Raw genomic sequence first — 17,063 nt, 5'->3', positions numbered from 1 at the left:
TGTCACTTTGTGTAGAGGTAGGATTCTTTGGCCCTGTTTGGATTTTAGGGTAAAGATTTATCTAAAGATAAATGTTTTATACTCTAACTAATTTATCCCATGAGATGTTTGGATTTAGGAGTAAAATGAGGATAAAGATAGTTGAAATAGCAATCAATGTCTCTCATGTACCCAATTTTACCCTAATTTGACACCCTCTAAGGGGTAAATGGGTAAAGATGGAGCAAATGAGTAAAGGATCACATTTACCCTATATATTTAGATTTTTAAAGATAAATAGAAGACAAATTTACCCCTTTTATTCTTTTACCCCACCATCCAAACATGCCCTTTGAACCGAGTTTGCCCTTAAGCCTTCGTAGTGCCCCTACATCTCCTTCCTCGCCAATTCTTTTTCTTACTTTTGCCCCAAATTGCCCACACAATTATGGCGCTTTTCTTCGCTCGTGTTCGCCCTCCGGAGGAGGGATGTCGGTCCTCCAGAGCTTGGTGCTAGAAGGATGTTTGCGAGCGGCGGGTGATGGCCGGAGGAAGTATTCGAGCCACTTCGCAACCGGAGCAAACCACAAAGGGGCATGGGGGCTGTTCGGCTGCAATCGTTCGTATTAACCTTAATCGAAACGCTCACCTTGCCTGCCTCGCCGCCCTCGCCACCGTCGAACCTCCTGCGTGCTCCAAGCTCCACCCCGCGCTCGCCAATCATGGTGATGTGGCTCCCCTCAACCACGATCCGCTCGTGCCTGGACGGGCTCGTGGCGAAGGGGCTGCTGCCCAGCGGTGAGAGGGTGCCATCACCGCCGGACGGCTACGTCATGTAGTTCATGGACTTCCACGAGCATGGCTTCGCGACACCCTCCCATAAGTTCTTCCGGGGGCTGCTCCATCATTACAAGATCGAGGTGCAGCACCTAAATCCCAATTGGATTCAGCAAATTTCGGCCTTCATCGTGCTGTGCGAGGGCTACTTGGGGATCCCGCCCCACTTCGAGCTCTGAAAGTTCTTCTTCTTGGTGCAGCTCCAGAAGTCGAAAGTGGACGTGTGGGTGATCCCTCCCATCGACTGCGCCAACGTCCACGTCCGCAACAACCGGGGTGAGCTGCACATGGACATTCTACTCAAGAAGTCGCATAAGGGGTGGCATCGCTCGTGGTTCTACGTCAAGAATAATGAGCACGTCTGCCTTCCGATCTTCACCGGCCAATCCATGGCGGGGGTGCCGCGTGAGTGGTCGGACGGCCCCATGCAGAAGGAGAAGGATAGGTTCGTGGACCTGCTCAGTGCTATCCAACATCTGAAGGAGCTCGGCCTCAACGGCGTTGGGGTCGTCGGGGTCTATCACGTTAGGAGGGTCGCGCCCCTAATGGCATGGACCGTTGCCCTATATCAGATGGGCCCCGACGTCTCGTTCTTCGGCAGCGTGATGTCGATCGGCATGATTCGCGACTCAGAGATCGGGCAGCGGATCCGCGAGGCGTTCGAAGCCCCACCCGGAGTACCCGGTCCCGACCACCAGGTTGTAACGAATATGACACCATTTATGTCATTTCGAGTGATTTTGGTGATCGAATGACAACACAATACTTGGACTAATATGATTGTTAAGATGATCATTCTCAGACTTTTAGATTCAAGTGATGACAAAGAGAAAGAGAAAATATGCGTAGCAAGGCCCGAAGGGCAGCCCCTACGGGGGTTCCGCTACCCGGTTAGCGGACGGGGGTCGAGGGGGAGCCGCCCCTCGCGGGTCTCAGGGCAGCGCCCTGAAAGCTCTTCGAATCAGGAGCACCGGAAGAACCGACGCCAGGGGCACCGGTGCATCCGACGCTTGTCGGAAGAACCGACGCTACGATGTTTGGTGCAGGAGGAAATCGAAGCAAAGTCAGCCTACAGGCACCGGTTGAACCGACGGGTCAAAATGGGGCATCGATGCATTGGCCGTCCTTTGTACCAGAGGCGATGTCAGTGCCCAGGAGAAGTGTCTTCAGCACCGGTTCAACCGATGGGGCATCGGTGCATACCACCGGTGTAATGACGTCAGTGTCCAGGAGAAGATTCTTTCAGCACCGGTTGAACCGGTGAGGCATCGGTGCAAAGCATCGGTTCAACCGGTGGTCTCTGCGTCAGCCGTCAGGAGTCCAACGGCTACTTCGTGTTATGAGTGACCGGATGAACCGACGCTACCCCACCAAGAGGCATCGGTTCTTCCGGTGGTACGCAGATTTTCAGCTAACCGTTGGAGCAACGGCTACAAGACTTGGTGGCCTATATATACGCCTCACCCTGGCCATTTGAAGATTGCTGGAGTTGCTGGACATCCCACACACACCCAAGAACATCTCCAAGCCATACAAAAGCATCAAGATCATATCCTTAGCCCTTAGCACACTTTGAGAGTGTTGTGTAAAGGATTAGCTCTTAGTGAGTGAGATTGCAAGGCCTTAAGCCTTTGTGCTGTGGTTCTTTAGCGAACCAAAACAAGAGCTTGGTGCGCCGGCACCTTGGAGCGTGAAGCTCGCCGGCAACGTCATCGACCCTCCGACTTGGTGTGGAGCGGCGACGACACCTTTATGCGGGGGACGTGGAGACCCCATCCTTTGTGGAGAAGCTCCTTAGTGGAACCCGGGGCCAAGGTGACCGTGATTGTGTTCACGGAAGAGACTTGGTGGCCGAGTAGCAATACTCTTAGTGAGTGCTACAACAACGTGGATGTAGGTGTGCCTTTGTGGCTAACCGAACCACGGGATAAACACCCGCGTCAAGAGTTTGCTATCTCCTATCCCGCTCTTTAAGCTTCCGCATTTCATTCTAGTAATTTGTATGACTTTACTTTCATAAAATAGTTTATTGGTAGGAAAGGCTATAGGTTGCTAAACTCTTTTGGGATAGGGGTTTTACACTAGAACAACCTAGTTGCACATATTGATAGCATGTTTTAGTTTAAGTTTTGTGCAAACTAGTTGGAGCCATAGGTCTAAGTTTTTATTAGTGCCTAATTCACCCCCTCCCCCTCTTAAGCTAGAGCACCCGATCACTTTCACCGGTGAAGCGCCCGGAGGACGGGTTTGTTGGACTGGTAAGCACCCGCGTTCTCTCAACCCCGCGCTCTTCTTTCCCTGCTTCTCCCTTGCTGTTGTGATAGCAGATCTTCGCGTTTTACCTGCAGGCTCGGTTTGGGCCCTTCTGCAAGTCCGAGGCCCTGCTGCCGGAGGACGTGGCTACGCGAGCAGTGAACCGGCTCACCGCCGAGGCGAGGAAAAAGAGAAAGGATGACAGAAGATGGAAGAACATCGAGCGGGAGACCGCAAGACAGGAGCGCGCACGGCCCCGACGGGCCGGCGAAGCCGTGCCTAGCGAAGATGAGGTCGTGAGCAACGACAACGACGACGATGATGGCGCGGACGATGTCGGCGCGGACGCCGCCGTCGGCGGCGACATGCGGGCGGCCCTGATGCAGGAGTACGAGGACGAGGACAAGCAGCCGCCCCTGCAAACAGCAGGGGCATCTGATCTCGTCGCCCTCCAGTCGGAAGCGGGCAGCTCCAGCCGGGCGGTTGGAATGACCGGCTCGCGGCCATCCGTGATGGGGGTGCTGAGCGCAGTCCCTTCCCCAACGCTAACTGGGGAATCCTGTCGGGTCGCTGCGGCGGCCAACCCGCAGTCGGCTGTGAGCGTCTTGGGAAAGCGCTCAGGGCCGTCCGGGTCGGCATCTCGCGGGCGTAGCTTTAAGCGGCCGAGGTCGGCATCTTGCCGGTAAGTGATTCGTGCAAGTCCCCTTTTTCGAGATACGTACAACACTATGTCTCCTTTCTTTTCTTATAGTCGTCGGTTTTCGGTCTTCACAGTGGGGCCGGAGACTGGCTCGTCGCTGCTGGCGCCCAAGAAGTCCCTCGTCGGACAGCAAGCGTCTGCGGGGGTCGCCTCCTTGTCCTTGGTGGGGGCGCGTTTGAGCGGCTCCGCGTCGGAGGGGTCGGACGTCCAGCGCGGCAGAATTTCTGCTGAGGTGGTCCCGCAGCAGACGCCCTCGGCGCCGACCTCGGAGGACGTCGGGTCCGAGCCCCACGCGGAAGTTTCTCTCACTGTCGCGCCCAACTCCCCCAAAACCCCTATGGCGGGTCAGGACATCGATTGGGCAGAGGAGGAGCTGTCTCCAGTGGAGGACTCTCCGGTGGAGGACCTGACGGCCAGGGACGCCAGCGCCGAGTGGGAGACGGCGCGTCCTTCGGGCGTCGGCGCGGAGGCATACACCGGGGCGACACCGACTGCGGCAGCGGCGACATAGGTGGCGGCGACGGAGATGGGTGATGCGTCCTCCACCCGCGTGTTGGTGACCGTGCAAACGGTTCCATCCACACTGGGTGTTGGGTTTTGTCGACACGAGACGTGACATTTGTGGTAGGTGATTATTCCCATCGGCACGACACGTCTGTAGTCACTTTGTCAGTCTCGAAGATAGCCTATTGGGTCTTCGAAGATTGTCATTGGGGTAGAATTTACGTATGTGTATTTATAGGGGTGAGTGTACATGCGTTGCGAGTGTTCGAGTTATATTATATACTCTTAAAAAAATCTTGGTTACAACCTGCTAACAGAGTACGCTTGTAGGAAAATTTTAACGCCCTCAATACACCAAATCGCTTCCAATCCAGGATGCACCGAACAAGGCCAGACCTAAATGAATTCTGTGTTCTAAAACAGAGTGCGCGTCGCTGATCGAAATCTTGCTATATATTTGTCCTGACCAATGTGTCCAGCCATGTGAAGTACGTGGTATATATTCGTTGTGATCTCTCCAAGATTGAGCCGAAGACTGACGAGTTTCACAATGCATGTCGCCTTTAGAAAACCAAATTACATCACAACACCAACATTGCTTTCGCACTTTGTCTGACATGTCAGGTTCGTTGGGGGCGTGCTGTCTCTCGCTCGAAATTTCGCATGCTCACACGATCGACAGTGAGGAGCTAGCGTCCTGGGCGTCACACACGACACATGATGGCGATGTCCATTTGTTTGTTGGTCTGCCGTGTCGAGTCTAAGGGGCTGTTTAGTTCCAAAAGGAACCCAAAAAGTACTACAGTATTTTGTCATATCAAATTTCTTCCCCATGCATGGAACATTATATGTAGTTAGACAAAATAACTAATTGCACAATTTAGTTAGAAATTGCGAGAAAAATCTTATGAGTCTAGTTAATTCATAGTAGGACAATATTTATCAAATACAAACAAAAGTGCTATAGTAGCCCAACCCAAAAATTTTCACCAACTAAACAGCCCCCTAAGAGAGGATCCTTCGAACGACCGGTGACTTGTAGTGTGCTCCCACCCAACAATGACGTACGGCACCAAAAGTTTTCGAGCAAGAAACTTCGCCCTTGTCTTGTTACATGTGTAAAATTTTTAAAATGGAAATTTTTCATATTTGAAGTATTAAATATATATTAATTATAAAATTAATTACAGAACTCGTCCATAAACTTTGAGATGGATTTATTAAGACTAATTAATCCATCATTAGTATATGATTACTGCAGCAGTTACTGCAGCAATTTAGTATCTAATTATGATCTAATTAGGCTCGTTAGATTCGTCTCGTGATTTACAAGCCAACTATGTAATTATTTTTTCGTCTGAATTTAATACTCTATGTATGTAAGATTCCTGTTCGATGTGATAGATTTAAAATTTAAAATTTTTTAACTAAATAAGGGGTTCGTCCCGTTCCATCATCGGTCTAAGTCGCTTGCTTTCGTCTTCTTCGAAGCATAAAGGAAAGAAGCTGTGAAGTGTGAACGCATGCACCCTGGCGGACGAGGCACCTATGCACGACATGCCAAGCAAAGGTTCATAATGTTGGAGTTCCGTCCGAACTCTGATCGCCGCCGCCGCTCTGCTCGAACAGAGCTCCGCCGCGGGGGGTCGACGGTGAAGTCACCCCTCCGGCCACCGCCGGCTCGGGTTCTTGCGCGCAGCGTGGCCGGCTCGGGTTCTTGCGCGCAGCGGACGCGCCTCACCACCCTCGAGCTCCCCGACCAACTAGCTTCACGAATTAGCGCACGGACGCGGTGAATTTGAGGTGGCGGGAGGTTGAAGATGAACAGTAACCCGAGATGGATTTCGCGCTCAAACGCACGGCAACGAACGCCGCTCTCCAATTCAACTCGCAAGGATCATCATCGGAGTACAGCGGAGCTTTATAGCCCCAGGGACGCACCCACGACCCACACTACTCACCACGACGCCGCCACCTCCGCCACGGGCGCGCACGACGCGCTCCAACGCGTTCCCACCGTGCCCCGGAGATGCTGTGCCCAATGCGCCCGCTTCCAACGGTCTTCAACGCCCGCTCGTCCGACGCGGATCACACCTTGACTCCTGCCTCTTGATCGCCCGCACGATCACCCCGACGATCGCCTCACGATCGCTCTGCGCACGCACGCGTTCACCCGCGATCACACGCGCGCCACGGACTGGCTCGTGCACAGCCATCCGTGCATGACGCACGCAACACCTAGCTCGACACGACGCCCGCGCGCACAGCCCACGCGTTCGGCGCGCACACACACACGCTCGCTGCCCGTGCACGCGCACACGCGCACGGCCAGCTCGCCGCCCAGCTACGACCATCGTCGCGCTGGGTTTATTCCCAACAAACCCCCCTAAACCCAGCGCACCTACGCCGGATCCCAGCGCCGCCTGCGCCGAAATCTTCAGAGGAGGGCTCCCTCGGTCGGCTCCTCGCCGACATCCGCCATGGCCGCCATCACGACCTCCTTCTTTGGCTTGTGGCAGTCGCGCGTGAAGTGGCCACGTACCCCGCAGTTGAAGCACTTCCCGATCGTGGACTTGCCCTTCCGTCACGCCCGCCACTCCTCCTCTGTGAGCAAGAGCCGCCCGTCGTCGTCTTGGCTGCCCGATGTCGCCTGCCCGCTCGTCAGCTGAGCCCGCCGCCGCGATCGCTCGTCGAATGCCTTGAGCTGCCCGAGCGCCTCCTCGAACGGCATGGACGCCACGTCGCAAAACTGATCGATGCCAGCCACCGCCGGATACAACCGGTCGGGCACGGTGTCGAGCAGCTTCTTGACCAGCGCTGCATCATCGAGCGTCGATCCGAGGCTCGCGAAGCTCGCCTTCATCCCGCTGATCTTGCCGGCATAGACGTCTAGCGCATCGCCGTCCGCCATGATTAGGGAGTCGAATTCCCCTCTCAATGTGGTGAGGCGCGCCGTTCGCACACGATCCGCGCCCACGAATCGCGTCTTCAACGCCTCCCACAACTCCTGCGCCGTGGGCTTGGTCGATACCTACATCAATATATCCTCGGGCAATGCTTGAAGAAGATTAGCCCGAGCCATCTTGTTCTTCCGTGCGTCCACCTCGGCGCCGCTCGACGGAGACACGACCTCCTAGAGGCCCTGCGCGTCGAGGCTGGCCTCCATCTTGATCGACCATAATGTGTAGCCCGCTGGCGTTAGCACCGGATAAATCACGGACCCGGACGTCGCCACCCGCTCGACCACCTGCTCGACGAGGACCTCGCGCGTTTGCCTCCTCGGTGGAGATCGACCCCGCGAACATTGATGTGGTGGAGTCGCCGAGCGCGCCAGGGGTGATGACATCGTCGCAGAACCTCACCGGCTCTGATGCCAATTGTTGGAGTTCCGCCCGAACTCCGATCGCCGCCGCTCTGCTCGAACAGAGCTTCGCCGCGGGGGGTCGACGGTGAAGTCACCCCTCCGGCCACCGCCGGCTTGGGTTCTTGCGCGCAGCGAACGCGCCTCACCACCCTCGACCTCCCCGACCAACTAGCTTCGCGAATTAGCGCATGGACGCGGCGAATTTGAGGTGGCGGGAGGTTGAAGATGAACAGTAACCCGAGATGGATTTCGCGCTCAAACGCACGGCGAAGAATGCCGCTCTCCAATTCAACTCGCAAGGATCATCATCGGAGTACAGCGGAGCTTTATAGCCCCAGGGACGCACCCACGACCCACACTACTCACCACGACACCGCCACCTCCGCCACGGGCGCGCACGACGCGCTCCAACGCGTTCCCGCCATGCCTGGAGATGCTGCGCCCAATGCGCCCGCTTCCGACGGTCTTCAACGCCCGCGCGTCCGACGCGGATCACACCTTGACTCTTGCCTCTTGATCGCCCGCACGATCACCCCGACGATCGCCTCATGATCGCTCTGCGCACGCACGCGTTCACCCGTGATCACACGCGCGCCACGGACTGGCTCGTGCACAGCCATCCGTGCACGACGCACACAACACCTAGCTCGACACGACGCCCGCGCGCACAGCCCACGCACTCGGTGCGCACACACACACACGCTCGCTGCCCGTGCACGCGCACACGCGCACGGCCAGCCCGCCGCCCAGCTGCGACCATCGTCGCGCTGGGTTTATTTACAGCAACAGTCCAAGCCACTGGCAGTCTGCCTTAACATTGACCTCACTAGCCTACCTATCCCACCTCTCATCTCACTACCTATTTCAAACTCCACTCTGTAAACAGTATCATCTACAGTGCGGAACAGTATTATACACATCCACGTCAGCACACTGGTGAGGTCAGTCTAACGCTGTACGAGGCGTGGGCTCGCACCATGGGGCGCCGCCCGTCGCGCGAGAGCCGCCGCTGCTCCAGCAGGAGGGTGGTGCCCTCCAGCCGGTCGGCGCCGCCGCTCATGATGTCCGGAGCTTCCCGTGGCTCCCGGTGGCGGGCTTCGGTTACCTAACGCTCAGCTCAAATTTATAAGTATTTACTATTTAGCACGACAAACTAGGGTGAGGTTGTTTATCACTTCAGGTAATAATAAAATAACCAGATATCACATGAAGACGGCCTACGAACGGCCCACCAGTCCACCACGTTCACCCCCTCCGCTCGCCTGTTCCTCGCCGACGCTCACCCCCGCGCCGCCATTCTCCCCCGGCTCTAGCCACTCCCGCCGTCGGGACCGCAACCGCCATCCAAAACCAACGCCGCCACAACCGTATCTCCTCTGCTCACCTCCGCAGCTGTCCTACTTCATCCCCACCACCGTATCTCCTCTGCTCACCCCGTGGCTGCCCTACTTCATCTTCTCCAGGCTACTTGTCCTGACGTCCCCGCTGTCTCCACCGCCCACAAGATATCCTCCACCACCCACGGCCAGTGGCGTCCCACCATCTTGCCCCGTCCACAGCCCATTGCCACCGCCGGGAGCCGCCGCCCCAACAAGACCCTCCCCCTCAACCAGTGCCTCACCGGAGAACTCCACTAGAGGCAGCCTGAAATCCGAAACCCCCAATCAAACCCCGAAGCTAGCCTCGGCCGCGGCGCGAAGGAGGAGAAACGGCAGAGGTAGAAGGCCATGTTTGGGCTGTGCCGCAAAGGCTGAATTGCTAAAATGAGATGGTGGGGCTTCTATGCATCGCGTGCTTGTAGCACACGTGGTGTATTGCCAAGCGCACCGGACGAACTGACCTAATCAGGATTCGAGGGATAAATAAATGGGATAATTGGTTTGGTACCATTACAATTGTCCAAGTTTGGAGATCTATCATTACAATTCAACTAATTGGAGTCGTGCCATTATAACTCTTGAATACGTCGAGTCGTGCCATTTTCTATGTCTCCCACGCTCCTGGGCCCACATGCAGGCCGGTGTATTTCCGTATTGCCGCCCTTGCCCCTGGTCTATCGCATACCGGCCCGAGTCGGGCTGCTGCTGCTAGCCACCCACGCCTGCTATTCGCCCCTCTTCCTCTCCTCGTCCCCCCGAATCCTAGTAAATCTTGAACCCTAGGTCCCCGGAATTGGCCGTCGGCAGTGAGGCGGCGGTCGACGGCGACTTCGGTGAGAGGCAATTAACGGTGGCGGCGGACTGGTGCGCGTGGCCATGTTCAACCTCGACGGTAGTCCGATGCGGTCCGAAGTATCGTCGGCAAGCAGGAGCAGGATTAGGGCCAAGGAAGGTGAGCCTCTTCCGCTGATCGATTGCCCGCAATGTAGGATTCCTGTGGTTAAGCTGCGAAGCAAGAAACATGAATCTTACGGGATGGTCTTCTACAAGTGTCCAAAGAACTTCCCGGTGAGTTTGATTTGAATTAATGTTGTTTTAGGGTTGATTTCGGGTTGAGGTTGTACAAGACTTTTGTTGTGCTTTGTATCAGGATGATGACACTTGTAGTTACTACTGTTGGGAAGGTTCCTATGTCAAGTATTTGCGGACAAGGAGACTGAAGGAGCTCGAAATCGCCGAAGAACATGAAACTGGAGAGCAGCAGATGATGGAGATGAGACAGCAGATATGTGAAGTGAAGAAACAGATGGAGGAGCTGAGGCAAATAATTGTGCCAGGAAAAGCGTTTGTAGTGAGCAATGCATTCTTAGCATCTGCATCTGTGGGTGTTGTAGTTGGCTTAGTTGTGGGTATGTTTTGGAAGTGAATCCTGAATGTTGTTCGCATCAATGAATTGCTCATTCTGTGACAATGAATGTTATTCATTCTTGCTGCCTTGTTGGCATCCATGTTTAAGTTTATTTTGCAAAATAATCCTTAAATATTAATCATGAAACAGATCATTGCTAAATTTTCAAACATCCCTATATTCCCGCAAGTAACTTAACATAAGAAACTTCCCAAGCACCTAAGCACCTAAGCTTCCATCAGAAATCGTTGGCAAAAGTATTGAGGAGGTACTGCACTTATCTGTTTAAACTACAGCTAGTCGATTTTCACTGTGGCACTTTCTTTTCGCTGTCAGCAATGTGTTGGAGGCTTGAGCAATATCTCTGCTGCCTGAACATCTGATTTTTCTAGTTAAGAAGCTCGACTATTTTCACTTTCAAGATAAACTCACACAATTCTGTGCGCTTATTTTCACTTTCAAGATAAACTCACACAATTCTGTGCGCTGTAGATTATTAAGGACTGGAACAATGAGCTTCAAGACCGTACTGCGAAGTTCAGGAAACATGCAACCGCAGTCGGGAGCCTTCTTTACAAAGCTTTAAATAAATTAAAAGGTTCACATTGGCACAATAACAAGGTTCATATTGGCACAATAAAATGGTTCACATAGTGACAATAATACGGTTCACACTTAACAGAACAAGTTCACACTCTGAACAACGCAAGTTTCAACATGTTCACAGCACCAGGATGTTGCATCACATGCCTAGCCAATCTCTCAGGCTTCTAACTGCTGTAGGAGGTGGAGCAGCAGCTGCTTGTGCCTGCTTCTTTTTCTTTGGAGATTTCTTCTTCTTTGGAGTCTTCTTTTTGTTGTTAGCAGTCTTTTTCTTAGGTGGCTCCTTCTTGGGTGTCTGCTTCTTCTTCTTTTGTGAAGCAGAAGTGCCTTCGTCATCATATCTGGCTGCCTCTTCCTACAAAACATGTATAAATCAGTTTCAATTAAATGAAATATTTAGCAAGTATACCATGTAATATCATAACTTTTCCTTTGCAATATACCTCTAGCTTGGTGTTTCTGGAGCAACATCTTCTGCTGGTTCTGCAAGCTTGCAAGTCTTAGCAAAGTGTCCATAGCCTTTGCATCTGGAGCATCTGACCTTTTTTTGGGTCCTTTCTCAAGAGCTCCTCTGATTCTCTGGACTTTTGGCCTGCCTGGTGCTCTTTTCTGTAGTGGTGGCCACACTTGGAAACCAAGATCAACTTCAGGCCACTGGGACCTATCTGGCATTGTAGTGACACTGCCTTCATATGCTGCCTTGAACTTAGCCACAGAGTAGTAGTCATGTACAAATTCTGAGATCTGTACACCTCTATTAGACAATATCCAGGCCAGTGCGTGATGACATGGTTTTCCAGTAACCTGCCAAACTCTGCAAGAGCATTTATGGTTCTTCAAGTCAACTGTGTGCCTTCTAGTGTTGTTGTAGGCATCCACTAGAGTAACCTCTGCACAGTCATCATCACTTCTTGCAACCTTGACAACCCTGAGGTTGTTGCTTATTTGATTCAGCTCCTTTAGCACATTTGGCAGTATCCCATCAACCATCTTGTTTGCTATCTGCTTTCTAAGACATCTCTTCTCCATTATGAGCTCCCTTAACCCATCAACTAACTCATGAAGCAACAGGCCCTTCAAGTGCCTAACCTGGCTATTAAAACTCTCTGAGACATTATTTGTCAGGTAATCACATTTGCTTGCTTCTGAAAACCCACACCTGTACCACAACCTGTTGTGATGCTCTTCAAGGTACGTAGTTGCATCTGGGGCAACTTCATATATCTTACCAATGTGCCATTTGAACAGCCATTCAGTGTAAGCTCTTGCTGCTGGATAGAGGTGGTCAGTGAAAATATCACCTTGGTATTGCTTCATGAAATTCCCATACAGGTGTCTCATGCATTCTCTGTGTTCTGCTTCAGGGAATACGACACTCACAGTAGTTTCCAATCCTTTGCATGCATCAGTTGATATGACCTAACCAGGTGGGGAGCCTACAGCCTTTTGTAACTGCTGTATGAACCATATCCAGTTGTCTTCTGTCTCTGAGTGAAATATGCCATAAGCAACATAGTATAACCAATTGTGTCCATCTACTGAAGTGGCACTGGCCAACTGTCCAGTGTACTTGCCTTTCAAAATAGATGCATCCACACCTATGTATGGTCTACAACCAGTCAAAAACCCATCTATACAGGGCCTCAATGCAACAAATAATCTCTTGAAACACATCTTTTTTCCTATCTTCTCAACTTCTATTTCAATGATGCTACCTGGCTGACTAATCTCCATATGTGCTTTCCAGTTGAACAACAATTGAAAACTTTCATCGTATTTACCATGAATTTGCTCAAGAGAAACCTTCATACCTGACCAGGCTTTGGAATACTTCAACTTTATTCCATACTCTGACTCTAACTTTTCCTTTGCATCTTTTGTCCGTTTGTGAGGGTTCTTCTTCACCCAATCAGATAGCCTGTCTGCAACCCAGCCTTGAGTAGCCATCTTGCCTTCTACAAGCTTGGTTGTTGGGCAATTATGCTCTGCAGGTAGAACCTTGATCTGCACATGAACATATACCTTATCAAACCTTGCACAACAACCAAAAAATGTATATGGATAGCAAACAAAGAAGTTAGCAAACAATTATACCTGAATTGCGCTTTGACCTTGAACCCTAGAAGCATGGATGCGCCATGGACAGCCCTCATATGCACACTTGGCAATGAATCTTGTTGGGTCTGTCTGCAGGCCAGCAAACTCAAAACCTCTTACAATGGCATAATGCCTGACTGCTTTCCTGAATGATATGATGTCAGGAAATAAAGCACCCTTCACAATGTTTGGATGTTCAGGATCGTGAAGCACATGAAGCTCCTCTGGATCTGCATCATTCACCTCTGTCTCGGCATTAGCATTATCAATACTATCATTCTGCTCATTGTCAGCTGGTTGTGTGGGTGGTATTGGCTGTGTGGGTGGTATTGGCTGTGTAGGAGGTGTTGGCATGTACTTATGTTCATCATCAAAACCAACATACTCCTCCTCAATGTCAAATGGGTCAGGCCTTGGATTAGGTTCTGAACTAGTGTGTACATCATCATCAACCTGATTACTAGCTATGTTAGGATTAGGTTCATCATCAACCTGATTGCTAGCTATGTTAGGATTAGGTTTTGAACTAGTGTGTACATCAAGAGGTGGATCATCAAGTGGCGGTAACACACACAAAGGTGTTATATCATCAAGTTCACGTTCTATTTCGCTCTCCACTATTGCTTTGTCAAAGATTCCTACCACTATCGCACAGCTCATCTCGGACTTGTACATTTCAAACATGTTAATCATCTGAATCTCATTATCTAACCTGACATCCTCTTCCATTCTCTTGTCATGGAACCACACAGTGGCAGACTGGTTATTGCCCCAATTCACCTCTTTCAATAAACTTGACATTAGTAAATTCAGAGAAAAAAGAGCCTACCTCCATTTCCCATCGCATCACCGTGCCTTTCCTGAAAGTTTTTCTACCATTCGAGTCCATCGTCACAAATTCTTGGACATTAATTTCTAGGGCGAACAACTCTTTCCTAGGAGCAACACAAAACAGAACAAAGAAAAGCTAAGCACATCCAAGATAGCAAATGGTTACGTGCAGAACACTGATTGAATCCTAAGCAAATGGATCCAGCATGCGTACCTCTCGTTGCCGTCGTCCATCTCTACTGGATGCCGATGAACCTAGGGTTCCACGACCCCAGGATCGATGACACACGCCGTCGCCGCCGACTCAGCTCAGGGAAGCACAAGCCCAGTCCGCCACCACCATGATTCGCCTCAGACCGTCACCGCCGGCGACCTCCGCCCTCACCGTTGACGGCCGATTTTGGGGATCTAGGATTCGGGGGGGACGAGGAGAGGAAGAGGGGCGAATAGCAGGCGCGGGTGGCTAGCAGCAACAGCCCGACTCGGGTCTGTATGCGATAGACCAGGGGCAAGGGCGGCAATACGGAAACACACCGGCCTACATGTGGGCCCAGGAGCGTGGGAGACATAGAAAATGGCACAACTCGACGTATTCAGGTGTTGTAATGGCACGACTCCAATTAGTTGAATTGTAATGATAGATCTCCAAACTTGAACAATTGTAATGGTACCAAACCAATTAACTCTAAATAAATTGATAATAAACTAGATTTGGTGAAGAATTATTAAAGTAGTTCTAATTCTTGATCCGTAGTTCACTCTTCGTTTGGAAATTTCGGAATCCTCTGCTTTCCCGTCGTGCACATATCGACGGTGTCATCTCCCTAAAATTAAAGCTGCTGAAGTCAGCGGAGCCGGTGCCCATCGGGCTAACTCGCCTATCTTGACCTCTTTCGAACAGTGGCCTCAAGCACTAATGTGACATACTCACTCAGTTCCAATTATAATTCATTTAATTTTTTTGAATTAAGTTTGATCATTTATCTTATTTAAAAAAATAAGCTAACATACAAATTTATTAAATCATTCTTGAAGAACTTTTGTTACTAAAGCAAGCTATAACAAAAAAAAATTGATATTTTTAAGTAAAAAGCTAAAACATCTCCAGCAGATTACATATCTCTCTCCCTAATACCAAAAACTTGCCAATCTGGTGGATTAGCAGCCGATGGAGAATGAGCCGGTGCTGTAATTGAAAGACCGAGGAAGCGTTTTGGGCCTTTTAGGCCAGAGAAGGCGTCGCAGCCGATGGAGCTATGAAATGAGTTGGCAAAGCTATGCCGGCAAGTTATCTTTTAGATTTTGTTTCATTTGTTTAGCCAGTTTCGTTCCATGATTCGCAAGTTTGTAATCTCGTCGTATCGGCAAGGGAGGTTAGGGATATGCTATAAATAGCTGACCTCCGACTATTGTAAACTTTGATCAACCATATCCAAAAACAATCTTACATTCAAATGCATCTACCTTTTTGCACGGCGACTTCACCCTAGTTGCAGTAGTTTTTTCCCTTTACGAGTTCTTGTCAGCAGGTATGTTCCATCGCTTGTTGAAAAGTTCTGATAGAGTTGCGTAGATAGGTCAAGGTTGACGGCGCATCGCTTCTTCCTCCATCTATGGCACTCAAAGTTATCGAACATGTTAGATCCGTCCGACTGGGTCTAGCTATTCACCAGTTATTGAGCTCTCTAAATCCATTCGGCGGGGTCTAGCTTGCTCACCAAGTTATCGGTAGAAGTTATCAATCTGTTAGGTTAATTGATCTGTTAATCCAGATTGTTGTTGCTTTTACCACCAAGTTATCAATATTTGCTTAGTTCTAGCTAGGTTAATCCATTTAATATGGTTTGTTCTAGATTTATATCATAAGTTATCGGTAATGGTTTATATCTTGCTAGGCTCACTCGTTAATCTAGTTTGTTCTAAATATTTTCCACAATTTATCCAGCTTAGATTTGATCGCTATCGGCTGTTCACGTGATTCCATCACTATAGCCGATAGGATACGGGTTTAAGTGTTGTTTCCAGAAAGCCGCATCGTTTTGGATCGGCTCACTGTCTTAATCGGCTGTATGATAGCCGATTGCTGACATCACTCGCATCGGTCGGCTAGCCGATTGCACCTGAGAACTTAACGTGTATCTTCTTTGTCAATTGCAGATCAAATTGACTGGCACGCGAGCGAAATGCCTTGTATGTGATCGGCAAGAGAAAGATGGAATTTGGTATAAGGAAGGAAATCAACACCACGCGCTCGCCGACTGGGTTTGATACTCGGAGCGAAGCAGATCTCCCCGATCCTAGCGTACGTGGAGTGTGAGAATCCATCCGATGGGATTTTCGCGTCAATACACTTCTTGGCACGTCTGGTGGGACACATCATCATCATCCATGGAACCATCATGTACGGCTACATCCACATGGTCGATGTTACATTGACGGACGAAGAAAAAGCCGCTGATGATGACACCCATGGAGAGATCCACACCAACAACACGGTCAAGGTCACCAAGGAGCAACTCAGTGACAAGCTAAGGCAGCTGCTGGCCAAGGCTGTTGAGGGCTTTGAAGATGAGTGTCTCATGACATTCAGCATGGTCGGCAGAGGAGGCAAGGTGATTTACAAAGGCAACTTCCCTACGCCGCACCACATCACCGTCACTGAAGATTCCATGAAGTTATAGGAGATGTTCTATCAGGCCAAGCATCATGCCTTGATCAATCAATCCAAGGTCATGAATTCGATCCAGAATGCTATCTACGAGATGGTGAAGAACCGTTGGACCCTTGGATATACAGGGTCGTGTTACTCCCAACCGGAGTCTTCAGCCACCGCAGCCAGTAGGGTAGCGGCATCGGCTACAGCAGGCATCGGCTCTCAGCCGATGGCACATAGTATAGCACCAGCAGGTGCAAAATCTGTTCCTATGCCGCCACAGTTCTCCCAGCCGATGACATTCCAAGTAGTTGGGACCTCGATGCAATCGGCTCTGACGTACGCCACAGCATCGCCGATGGCCACATCGACATCAAGAAATTTGTTCAGCACGCTGTCAGTTTCATCTAAACAATGGGTGCCTGAACTATAACCCTTACTGGACTGTCCGAACA

General features: G+C 50.8%; 1 protein-coding gene across 1 annotated transcript; it reads left to right on the top strand.

Annotated features, from left to right (window-relative positions):
• Positions 1 to 379: 379 nt before the first annotated feature.
• LOC120652448 lies at positions 380 to 3,837 on the top strand. The gene is made up of 4 exons (XM_039930273.1): positions 380 to 899; positions 1,017 to 1,550; positions 3,021 to 3,074; positions 3,165 to 3,837. The coding sequence occupies exons 1-4, from the start codon at positions 822 to 824 to the stop codon at positions 3,753 to 3,755; spliced, it is 1,257 nt and encodes a 418-aa protein (XP_039786207.1). The 5' UTR covers positions 380 to 821; the 3' UTR covers positions 3,756 to 3,837.
• Positions 3,838 to 17,063: the final 13,226 nt, after the last annotated feature.

Source organism: Panicum virgatum, chromosome 1K, assembly GCF_016808335.1.
Source record: "Panicum virgatum strain AP13 chromosome 1K, P.virgatum_v5, whole genome shotgun sequence".
Taxonomy (NCBI): Eukaryota; Viridiplantae; Streptophyta; class Magnoliopsida; order Poales; family Poaceae; genus Panicum; species Panicum virgatum.
Note: the sequence above shows the minus strand (reverse complement) of the source record. Positions and strands in the feature narration are given on the sequence as shown.